Source organism: Thunnus maccoyii, chromosome 21, assembly GCF_910596095.1.
Source record: "Thunnus maccoyii chromosome 21, fThuMac1.1, whole genome shotgun sequence".
NCBI lineage: Eukaryota > Metazoa > Chordata > Actinopteri > Scombriformes > Scombridae > Thunnus > Thunnus maccoyii.
In genome coordinates this window covers 15016814-15029310 of record NC_056553.1, presented here as the reverse complement: position 1 = coordinate 15029310, position 12497 = coordinate 15016814, and the positions used below count along the sequence as shown (strand labels likewise).

The 12497-nt window shown below is 41.0% G+C and overlaps 1 protein-coding gene across 2 annotated transcripts in view; it reads right to left on the bottom strand.

Moving 5' to 3' along the window:
* sema5a (sema domain, seven thrombospondin repeats (type 1 and type 1-like), transmembrane domain (TM) and short cytoplasmic domain, (semaphorin) 5A) overlaps nt 1–12497 on the bottom strand; it is a 125073-nt gene that overhangs the window by 23888 nt on the left and 88688 nt on the right. For both annotated transcript variants that reach the window (XM_042400075.1, XM_042400077.1), the window contains 2 exons: nt 10770–10917; nt 1520–1745 (listed from right to left, as the gene is read on the bottom strand). In XM_042400075.1, coding sequence (XP_042256009.1) covers nt 1520–1745; nt 10770–10917 — 374 coding nt within the window. The remainder of the gene's footprint in view (nt 1–1519; nt 1746–10769; nt 10918–12497) is intronic.

The following is a 12497-nucleotide window of genomic DNA, read 5'->3' as shown; positions in this document are numbered from 1 at the left end:
ATTATAACCTCCCTTCTAAAAAACAGGGGCTCCAAATGCTAGAAGATAATTTTCACCTTAATAAACTGAGTCAACAGTGTTTCCCATTTTTCCTGATGACAGATTTGACAAAACACCGGTTGTTGAGGGGATTTGAAACTTGTGAGCTCCACAGCTCATACATCACCATCTGTCTGCTGTAGCCTATAGGCTGCTCACATCCTCCGACTCTGACTGACACATTTCCAAAAGTGACTGCCGAACCCACAGCCTTAGCTTTTCAATTGGTGTAATTAACACTGAAACTAATCTGACATTGGGTTTCTGGTGACAACCTCTAATGAAACACATTGTATCTGTTACTTCCTCCTGCTAATCAGAAACAATGCAGACCTATTAAAGCTCATGTCTTTGTTGGCTAATGTCTTGGATGTGTGCCTGTCACTCCTCTTAAGGCTTTGAGTCTGAAGTCAGGTTTTCCCTGTGCTTGCCAGCGCTCATTTAAAACCCTTCAGGAACATTTAAGCGTCTGCTTCAAAGTGTGAAGAGAACAACTTGTACCAGCGACAAGCATCAGAGGACAGATGGAGACTAATAATCAGAAATAAGGAGGAAGAGATGGATCAAAAGAGAGAAAACTCATGATAGTGTACATTAGGGCTAACCCCAGTGATTTCTGCAGTATGTGGCATGTGAGTAGTGTAGCAACAGACCACCCAGAGACATACATGAACTCAAAGCGATGGGAGGTTGCCGCAGCCTAGCAAGGCGCTAACTCCAAACTCTTAAAAAACCTGCTTTTCCCTCTGAGGCTGTGAGCAATACCATAAACAAACTTAACTGCTGCATCTGTATCTGAAGCCTCTTTACTGTGGTGTGGTGCCAGCCTGCCTGCCCTCTAATATGTATCCCTCCACTTGACAACATAAACAACTTGTCAATTAGCAGCCTGCTTGTACAAACGTTTACAGCGTTTAATTCACCAGGGGCGTGGCTGACTGAGACTGTGTGGTGTACCAACTCAGACAAAAGGGAATAGCTGGGATGATGGATAAAGAGAGTGTGTTTGTGTGCCTATAATTGAACTGTGTGCATTCATCTGTATGTGTGTGTTTGCGGATTTGTGTTTGTGTGTGTGTGTGTGTGTGTGAAAGATTGCATGGGAGTTCTAAAATTAGTTGTAAACTGCTGATTGGCTTCGTGGATTGGAAGTTCATTAACACGTCTGACGCTTTGATCCGCTGATAAAGTCGAGAACCACGGGACCGTAAACACAAGAGCTGATTAAGACAGCACTCTGTTAACTTTCGCAGGACAGAGAGAGGCAAAGTTTGAAAATGAGAGAAGGCAAGACAGAACACAAGGAAAGAGAAGATCTAATGAACAACAGACACACAGAGAGAAAGGAGGGCTTGAGGCGAGGAGGCCAATAACTAGCCTGCAGAGGCGCAGCAAGCCAGTTGGAGGGAGATAACACTGAAACATCCAGAGGCTGAGATAACTGGATAGAAACCATCTGTCTCTCCCACTCTCCACTCACCGTCAGTGGAGCAGCCGGTGGAGCCGTCACTGGAGCAGTAGCGCATCTCGATCCTCTGCCTGCCTACTTCTAGCAGGCTGGGGTCTGGGATGCGAGCCTTGCAAGTGTAGCGGAAGCGCTGTTCGTAGTGCCCGCCGTTGTCTGAGATGTTGACAGGTGTCCACGGAGTCCAGGGCGTGGTCTTCTTTAGGTCAGGACATGGTAGGGTGTTGCACGACTGGTACTCCTGCAGTCACAGAGACGAAATTTTTTTTACTGCACTTAACGTTGAGCTTTTGGTTGTGGCAAGCACGTTTTCAAGCAGGTGATTTTGCCCTGTCTGGCAAGGAAGAGATAATCACACATCATTAAAGCAATAATTAAGCATGACACACTCAGACAGAAATTTCTAGTGTATTTCCCAAGCATAATAATGCACAGGACAATGGCTTTTGAAATTCTCAGCAGAGTGACTAATATGATATTAAACAGCTTATTTTATGAGGAAATAAACTGTCTTTTCAAAGCTTTCATCGTTGTTCATCCTTGAAAGCCACTTGATTCCATTTCTGGCTGGTTTATGTTGCTAAATCTAGTAGCCTTCATCCATCAAAATACCTGTCACCAACCAACCCAAACCCTTTTTGCCTGGCCCAATCTAGCCTGCCATTCTGCAGGCACACACTGACTAAGGATACATTCCCATTAGACCACTTGCTGAACATGGCAAGAGGCAAACAAGCCAGGCAGAAAAGGTCATTGATCAAGTTTAATTTATAACCAAGGGGAAAGGATGGAGGGTTGGAGGGAGAAGGGGGAGGAAAGGGAGGAGGGGTGATGGCAGGGACCTGGAGAAGTTGATAGAGAAAGAGGCGGAGAAGTGGAGGGGAAAGAAAAAAAAAAGAGAAGGCAATAATGGCAACTCTTTCTCCCATCTACATCTGGCTTTGTGAGCTGGGCAGTAAAAATGAAAAACACAGCACTGAAGCTCGAACAGGATGATATGTGAGTCTCATTCAGAAGTGCTATGAGTATATATTTGGCCTCTACTTCCCTCAGCCATCTTCTATTTGGACTCATGGTTGAGAAATATTTTGCTTTCTATGGTGCTATATTTGATGATGAGATTCAAGGAGATAATAGGTGGGTAATAGGCAGTCCAGTCTCCTTTTGTGCCTGGCTAAATAAATAAGGAGGTGGAGGTAGTGATACGTCTGGAGTAAATGACACAGTAACTCAAAGAAGAGAAGGTGAGATGGCTGCCATTTTCCTCGCTACTTGTTTATTTATGCTGAATAGGCCTTGAGTGACTGCCAGACCTTGACAAAATAAGATAAGAGTTCCTTTCTGCATATCCATCAGCCTGTCACATGGGATACGCTGACAGGTCAGCTGAGGAGAGGAGCACTATACGTTATACAGTATACGGGTCTATTTTTCACCATCTTACTTCACCTTTTATGCTCTTTCTTAGTCCCACTATCCATCCATCTATCTTTATATTTCTTCCATCACGTTGTTGTTCATAACTCGCTTTTTATCAGCTCTCTTTCTCCCTCCCCTTGTTCCTCTTTCCCTCCGTATCTCTGTTTCATCTCTCTCTGTCTCTCCCCATCCACCTTTGTTTCTATTTCCTCCTCTCTCCTCCTCTCCCTTCAGTCTCTCTCTCTCTCTTCCCCGGGGTACCAAGGTTAAAAACACTGGGAGGATTTAGATTCTGTTAGGGCCCCGTGATGAATGAGGGTGTCACCTCCACCGCACTTCCTGCCTCTCCCCATCTAGCGCAGTAATCATCTCCAGACATTAATATTTAACATTATCACGCATCACAGACCAGCCGGCAATCTGTGATTATCAGCCAATAACAAAGAGGAAGAAGGGGGAAAAGAGTCCACCTCAGCGTCTCGCTGCTGCCTACAGCGACAAAAAAAAGCAACAAATGGCACGAATAGGGGGGAAAAAGGCAAACGATCTGTGAGTGTTTGTTGTGTGAGTTGTTGATGGTGGCCAAACACAGTAAATATTTAATGAGGCTTGTCTGGTAAGCGTTTCTCCCTGTACTCTCAGAGGATTAGTGGAGATGCAGAGGGCTAAGGAGATAATTACTGGGTTTAAAGCTAAACCTCATTCAAGGTCTCTGAAGGCATCAACATCAACTAAAGCTAAGGTATATGTAGCTTAAAGCATTATGGTCAATGTATATGTCATAAAGATGTCGCATTGACTAAAAATGTCCTTGTATGAATGTCCATGCACTTGAATGTTACTTTAATATTTTTGCTGTAGACCTTTAAGCAATAGTTGCCAACCTGAGGTCTCAAGAAAAATCTCAGGGGTGACAAATCATTTTTATGATCTTTCTCTAATTTTTGCTTTTTTGTGAAATACTGGATACATTAAAATCCTTCAAATGACAGGATTATGGAGGGGAAAATGACTAATTTGGTTGAAATACTCAAAACTTGCATCCACGTTGAGGTCATGACCCATGATGTGGGATGACAAGTAGACATTAGGTAATTTTAAAGGGTCATAAGCCAAAAAGGTTGGGAACCACTGACGTTATGGTCTGTGGAAGAGTTGCAGGGAGGGGTCTGTGAAACTTTTGTGGCAATCACAAAATTGGAATTAGTAATAGTGTGAAGAAAAATTCTACTGTTGTTCTCTCTGTTTTATCTATTTATCTATGTGTTTCTTTATAAGGGCAATGCACATTGATCAACATCACTGTAAATGCACCAGGGTCAGCCAAAAGGCAAATTATCAACTGTTGTCCCATAGCCAAATGTTAAATTAGCCACTTTATATAATTATGCTTCTGTTCTTATATGTATTTATGTGTGGGTGTGTGTTGAGGACTGTTTGTGAGAATGGTCTATGTGGAGTATACTTATATTGAAAATTATTGAAAATGTAATAAAAGTAGTGAAATAATATGAATAATTATACTGCTATCCAAGCTAATCACCATAAATATAAGCGAGAATAAGACGCAACGCCATGAAGATACAGTAGTGGTCCCCAGTATCGACTCTGTGTCTCCTGGGAGTCAATGATGTGCAGAACAGGTTGAAAACTCCCACTGCTGACAATATTACCTCCAATAACAACTGTTGAAGGAGAATGGGCAGTTTATTGTCTTTTACTGCCAAAAAAAAGAACTTTGTTATAGTAGCTATGCATGTGAATACAAAATCTAGCATAATAACAAAAACAAAAACAGTCCCTGCTGCTCTTAGAGTGGCAATTTTTATAACATGTTTTGAATAATGCATTCAAAATATTGAAAATGGACCCGAGGATGTGAAATAAACATCAGTACAGCTTTGCCCATAAAATCTCATAAATCCAACACACACACACACGCACGCACACATGAACACACACACACAGACACACACACACAAATTAAATAACTCCACTCAAATGATATTCTCTGTGCCTGAGCAGCAAATAGGTCATCTTAGGCATACATTACATGTTCGTAAATGTGTAAATGTAAATGTGCCTGTCTGAATGAAAAATAAGAAGGAATTTGGATTAAAACTGTGATTAATTGCGCTCTTCATACATTTAGGCAAAACAAGGTGATCAAAATTAGCTCTTTCAGTGTTTCATCTCATTCTCTCCAGCTGATATGGTGAGCTAATAAAGCAAAGTGATAAAGCTACACCCCCCCCCCAAAAAAAACCAATAAAAACCCAACAAAAACCAAGATACATTTCCTGCATTTTTCACTCAGCCACACTCACATCTCAATTTCTGAGAAATTAACCGAAAGTGAGCACATGGTGGAAATCAGTTGAATGTGACAAGTGGCATGTGGAACGCAAAATTGGATTCAATTAGTTTGCTGATTTCAACTCATATCCATGCTCCCCCTGGCGAGAATGGTGATATGCATTACGGGCAAATGGAGAGCGGTGATTTTATGCTGTGCAACACCTTTAACAGGCAGCTGCTCGGAGACGGCCAACGCTGTAATGTGTTTCTGGCTGGAGCTCAGGAGAGCTGGGCCGGGAGGAGGCGTGATAGCATCTTTACTGCCTCGCGCGAACAAGCTGCCCGGTTGGTCAGTATAGATGTGGTGATCGGGCTGTTTGTGTACTGTATGTGCAAGACTGTGTACTCATGTGCCAAGTTGACTACTGAGTGAAAGTTTGACTTTAGGCTGGCACTTGGGCACTGATTTGTGTGTGGGCGTGTGGGTGCATGTTTATAAGTTTATGCATGACTGAGTTATGGATTCAGGCAGTTCCTATCTCATTCTGTCTCCATCCACAGACCTTTCTGCTTATTTTTCAGGTGTTATAGGCTGAGGGGATACACGTTGAGGAGGAAGAAGGGCAAAAAAAGAAAGAGAGGGAGTGTGTATGTGTCAGCATAGTGTCTGGGTGTCCTCAGACTCGCTGCTTATTTTTATTGAAGAATATACGTATGGGGAGTGGAGAGTGAAGTATACTGCATGTCTTTACTTCTTTGTGTGTGTGTGTGTGAAGGGGAGAGAATGTGTGTATGTATGTAAGGTACAAAAGGCTGTGTGTGGTGTCTGGCCAGCTTTGGGAGGTGAATAATAAGGAGTCGTGCCTCTCCAGCCTCCTACCATCATTACACTCATTATACTTCTAATTGGACTGGGAGAGCTGTGTATGTGTGTGTGGGAGAGAAGGAGTGCGAGGAGAGGAAAGCATGTGCGTTGATGTATATTATGATGCCTACATATACACACTTGTACACTGACGTTTAAGTGAGTCGCCACAGATGTGAGATGCGAGAGTGACTAATCCTCCCCAGTGCCTACATCTTTATCTATTGTGGTCGAGTCCACGGAGACGGAGGCCTAATGTTCCTCAAGTCTCTGTGACACATCAGTTCAATTAGTAGCGTCGACCAAAACACACTTTGTCAAACACAGTCTTCTCTCTCTCTTTGTCTCCCCACCACTCTGACTCTATAATGAAGCCTGCTGTCGGCCAGGAGCAGGTCTCCTGGCTACACAACAGTGCACACACGCACGCACACATACACTAACACTCAGTGAGCACTCTGAACAATACAAACACACACACACACAAGTGTGTTCACACATCAGTGTGCCTACACAAACACCGGGTACTTAACTTTCATTTCATAGCCTGGCTGCACAACTGAACTCCTTGCAGGTAAATAGAACAGCTCTCAATATCATTAAGCAGCTCTGTGCGTCCTCAGTTCTGCATGGCTCATATTTGACTTATTTAACTCACGGAGAAAGAGTCAAGATGTGCAGTTCAGAGGAGAACAATGGTCCTTTTTGATCCGCGGAAGTGAGATTTGATATTTGATGTACTTTACTGTATAAAGTAGGAAATGCCAAGGTGAGTGATATCTTCTTGAAGACGGAACATCTCTGAAATAAGCCGTCTTCCATTAAAGTAAAATACCAGGGTGCCATTTACTGTAGAGATGTAGCTCATTTAATTTTGGTTTGATCTAGTTAAAGTTATTTTACGATGTATGCAGAAATTATGAAAGTGGATTTTTTAAAATATACACATTTGGCATAGTTTGTAATGCCTTAATGTAGGTGACCTGGTGGCTATAAAATATGCACAATGTAAAAAGACATGGATGTGATATTAAATTTCACAACACACACATTTTTAAATTATTTCATGGAGGAGATGTTCATCTGTCCCTGTGAGTGTCATATGATTGACAGAAAGATAAGTACGCTGTGATGAACACACTGAAACATAAACACCAAAAAGTAGCCACAGAATAAAAATCCAGGGCCAAGACTACATATTTGCTTTGATGCATTATGGCCAATATGTAGGTGTCTGTGAATATTTTTTTTCTGTAAATCACTGCTTCTAGAAATTTGAGAATGAGCCCTGAAAACTGACTGTAGCACCATGAATAATGAAAAGAAAATGAATCTTTCTTTTTCTGTCTCTTATGATTATGAACATGTTGAACTCAGTCAGCATTTATATACAGTATGTTTTTCAACTCGGAATGTGAACTTCTTTAAAAGTGTTCAATTAGGGAATTATTTTCTTTTAGAAAAACTATAATTTATCTTTCAAATGTTTTTTTTTGTTTGTATCAAACCTCTTTTTCAGAATACCTACCCTTAATGGATAATGACTAAGTGCTTCATTGTTTTGAAAAAAATGACTTTTTATCCAAGGTTGACTGACTGAACATATTTCCTCTTGTTTAGCAAAACCTTTGAGTCATCACAGAGGTGAAGATGGGGCTAAGTAATGTACTCGTGGTACTGTACATCGGCGTTGGGCCACCAGAGCACCGCGCACCATGCATATTTATTTCCAGCCCAGACTTTGCAAGCTCCTCTGAGGATTCAAACCTGTAATGCAGATACAGTGAAACGAGAGAGATGAAGCAGCGCCGTGTGGACCGGGGTTCAGACTGATGAAGTTGCAGTCATGTGCCCTTTTGCATCAGCAAAATGAGGCGCAGAGCACCTCGGGACTAAATACTTCCCTGATGATAAGACTGCTGAGGCTGAAGGCAATGACACACACAGGGCCACATTAGGGCAGGTTTGAGGGAAATAAATCCAAGAGTCTGTTCTTTTAATCATGAATGTAGCAACATTTTGTTTTCAGGGGTCGCATAGTGAGTAGAGACACTTGTGGTTAAATTAAGGTGTCCTTGACCTGAATCCCAACTAGTTTCACTTGTGCTATTCTGAATCGTTGTGCTGTGAGCTCCCTGTGGAATGGATAAAAGCGTAGAAAATTGTACTTCAGCGATCAATAGAGAATCACAAAAAATAAATAACTGAATAGATTTTTTGCTCAGTGATTCACTTTACAGCATGTTGGGAGTGTTAACCATCTACCGGTGCACTGTTCTAAAAGTAAGTATTAGTAATTCTTGCAAATTCTCTGCCTGACATCTCTGTAAAACACCAAGCAGATGTTACCCTACCACTGTCAATTAATGTCTGGCAAACGCCTGGAGCTGACCACAGGTGGCTGCAGCAACATCAATCCTGACAGGTAAATATGAACGTACACTCATACATACATGCACCGACATCTAACACATTTATTTTAAGGTCTCGGGGCGTTTGGTCTGCAATGTGTGTGTGTGTGTGTGTGTGTGTGTGTGTGTGTGTGTGTGTGTGTGTGGGTGTGTATGGTCTCCTTCTGTTTAATTAAACATGGATCTGTCTAGGGGAACAGAACACAGACAGATGGCACATAAAAACAAACTCCATAACACTTTTTTGAGGGGTCTTTGATGAAATTAAAAGAATGTTTTCCCATCACCCTTTATCTTCAAGTGTTGAATACAAATGTATAACTATTTTCATTAAAAAGATGCATGCCATTTCAATTTTTTTTTTTTAAGTTCCTTGCCTTAAACATTGAAGCTCTGCTTCCTAGAGGCTTTAATTGCATTGAGGACATTGTTATACATTAACTGTTGTGCCATTAAGCATCTTATCAGAGTTGTAAATGAAAGGCAAGCAAATGTTTCTTTGATCTGAGTAAATATGCAGCAATAATACCTGTTAGCCAAGCTGTCCAAATAAAATCCTCCCAAGAAAGCAAAGGTGTATCTAAAGTCTGCATGTAATTACAATTCTGGTGGCTGAGACGGCCCCAATTAGCTCATGTCGCAATGTTAGAAGACAAGGAGTCAATAGGGAAACAAAACAAAACAAAAAGGGACAACAAGAGAAAGTCCAAAAGCAACAGTGAAGAAGAAGAGTGTCAAACTGCTAATGATTGAAACAGAGGAAGTAGAGGGAGCGGGTGAGTCTACACAAGATGCCTTTCTGACCTTTCCCACTGACACAGCTCTGCTCTTTCTATGTCACTTTCTTGTCTGTAATCATTACGAGACTACTCCTTCCCCAGATACCAACTGAGCTGTAGCTTGTCTCCAAACTGAGGATGAGTCAAAAAAAAAATACTGTCAGTCAAAGATAGACTTTCCCTTTTGGAAACAGCAATGCAGAGGTACTGAGATTCCCTCGTGCTCACCATCAGTCTCCGTTTCTGAACTGAGTTTCCTTTAGGAATGCCCCGCATTCCCAGGATGCTTCAGTGAGGATAATGGCCACTACCTAATGACAGAAATAAGACAGCTGCCATCTGTGTGTGTGTGTGTGTGTGTGTGAGAAAGAGAGAGAGTGAGAGGGAGAGATACACGGAGAGAGAGAAGGTAGGTACACGTAGCAGTAGAAGATATGATGTGACTGCTAAATTGCTGCTTAATGGGAGGTCACTCTTTTCATTTGGGTGTTCTGCAGCTACTAATATGTCATGGGCAATTATCAGATACTATATATGCTCTTGAGGTTGCGAGGCCTCGTGTGGGATGTTTCATATGCTGGCAGGGTATTATTTAGCTTCACAACGGGCCATTACACAACCTGTGGGATGTGCTCTTTTAGCTTAATGTGATTTGGGTAGTTGAATGCTTTTTTAGCAATTGGAAGCATATAAAAAGATGTCATCCAACACCACTTTAGTTTTACAAAGTGAATCTCTGTGTCCAATCATTTATTCCACATACACGCAGATAGTGAAATATGTGCTTATACACATATCAAATACATGGTAATACATTTAAAAAAGTAAGCTTTGAGGATCAACTTTGTCCTTTTGTCCTTACACCATCCAAAACTTACATTTTTCTATCAAAATTGTAAGTAAAACACACAAACAAACAAAAACACTCTTCGAGAATCCAGTGCATCCACAAGGCCCTGACCCATATTCTTTAATTCATTTCAAAGAGGGACACAAGAGGCTACAGCTATCGTGTTCATTCCTTCTTATTTTTACCAGGACTGTGGATGAGGGTGTGTGTGTGTGTGTGTGTGAAAATAGCACCAGAAATAACACCAGCATCACATCATTCTGTCAACAAGGAGAACGCAGAGGCTCATATTTCAACACTTCCTTGCATCATCCGTGCTTTGGAGAGAGCTTTGTGGCAGAAAATAAGCCTATTCATATGTGGAGTGATTACAGTGTGTGTGTGTGTGTGTGTGTGTGTGTGTGTGTGTGTGTGTGTGTGTGTGTGTGGTATTAAATGGGTCTTGGTAATAAATCTGATGGATGCTGCCACTGTATAAATATAGCCAGGGGATTTGGTCATGTTAGATGTTCCAATTTCATCACCAGTGACTGCTCATCGCCTCAAATGGCTCAGGCTGTGATCCTAAACAATGAATAGACAAGAGAGAAGGACATATAGATGGATGGTACATGTGAGAGCTTTTGTTTTTTGCGTGACATACCTGACCACACCCCGGACAGTCGTTGCCGTTCTCACAGATTCTTCGTCGTGACTGGATGCCTCCGCCACAAGGTACGGTGCAGCGTTCCCATGCCGACCAGGCCGACCAGTAGACGTGCGGCGGGCAGGGCAGGTGTTCATTACAGTACCTGGAAAGGAGAAAAGGGCTCAGTTTGTAAGTTTGCTTAATCAGGTAGCGTCATTGAGATCAAGATTGTTTTGTCATGAGAGACCTGAGAGCAAAAACGCAACCAGTATACAGCACAAAAAAGAGGTGATTAAATGTCAGACATCCATTAATCAAGCGATAAAAAGAAAGAAAAACAATTCATAAAAACAGAAAAACATCTCCAAGGGATATGAAAATATTAGAGCATACATATGGGATGTCTAGGTAATTGCTGGCTGTGGTGTAAGAAGATTCTTTACTGAAGTAAAAGTTGCAACACCACACTCTTAATTTTCTTTATTAAAAGTACAAATCCTGCACTTAAAAAAAAAAAAAATTCAAGTAAAAGTATGGAAGTATTATAGCAAAATATACTTTAAGCATCAAAAGTAAAAGAACTAAATGCAGAAAATTGAGGATTTTATATATTCTTGTTGGTTACTTTCATTGATAACAATTCATCAAGTCATAAAGTTTTGTATGTAATATCTTAATTTGTAGAGTAATTACAGTAAATGTCTAATAAATATAGTGGAGTAGAAATGGTATAAGATAAGAATACTTGAGTAAATGTACTTGTTACCTACAGTCCCGTACTGTACTTACAAGATAAGGTAGTTTGAAGTATGTATGAATGAAGTGGGTAACTACTGAATCCAGCATGACAGCTTCCTTCGACTCGTCTCTGGAAAATTAAATAACTACTTTATCTGAAGGAGCACTAAAATTATATGTGAAGGCCACTGGAGACGTCACCACACTTTTTAGCTTTGCCGCTGAACTGAAATAGCTACAAAGAGCTCATACCACAAAACAGGGATGTCTCAAAAAAAAAAAGGCGTGTAAACTTCACTTAAAACAAACTATAACAAGCCCAACATATCTGTTTGATGTGGCCATTGAGTGCAGAGAACACAGTGAACCAGAACATATGATTGAATCACGCCACTAGAGACAGGTTTGTGACATATATCTGTGTGTGTGGTGTAAAGGGCAGCGTTGGAAGGATAAAAAAGCACAAGCTAAGAAAATTCAATCTCAAATCTTAATGAACATGCATATGCATTTTGCATAATTCATTGACACAGCCTATTAAAAAAGCCACAAAGATGCATACATCATCTCTAATTACATCGTTTTACAAGACAGGATTACTGCGATGTCTAAAATACTTACTGTAATTACTCAGTCCTCATTATACAATAACGATAGGCGAATGCCAGCCTTATTAGAGCCATATAATTTATTTTATAACTTTTTACGCATACTATAAAATTGCTTTTATTGCTATTTTGTTGTGTTTTGGCACATGACTGCCTTTTGAAGAAAACTGAGTCCTCTTGTGCTAAAATAGCTTTAACTTTATTCCCTTTCTCCAGCGGCTCAGGCTGGATATTTCCATTGTACTATTCCCAAATACTTTGCTATTGTTCATGGTGAATCAAAAGCTAGATTCTGTACACCCTGGTTGTTAAAATCCTTAGAGCAGTCTTCTTTTCCACTTTTACTAATCTGCACACTTGTAGTGGGATGATACAGCGGGGTTTGGGGGAGCGGGGT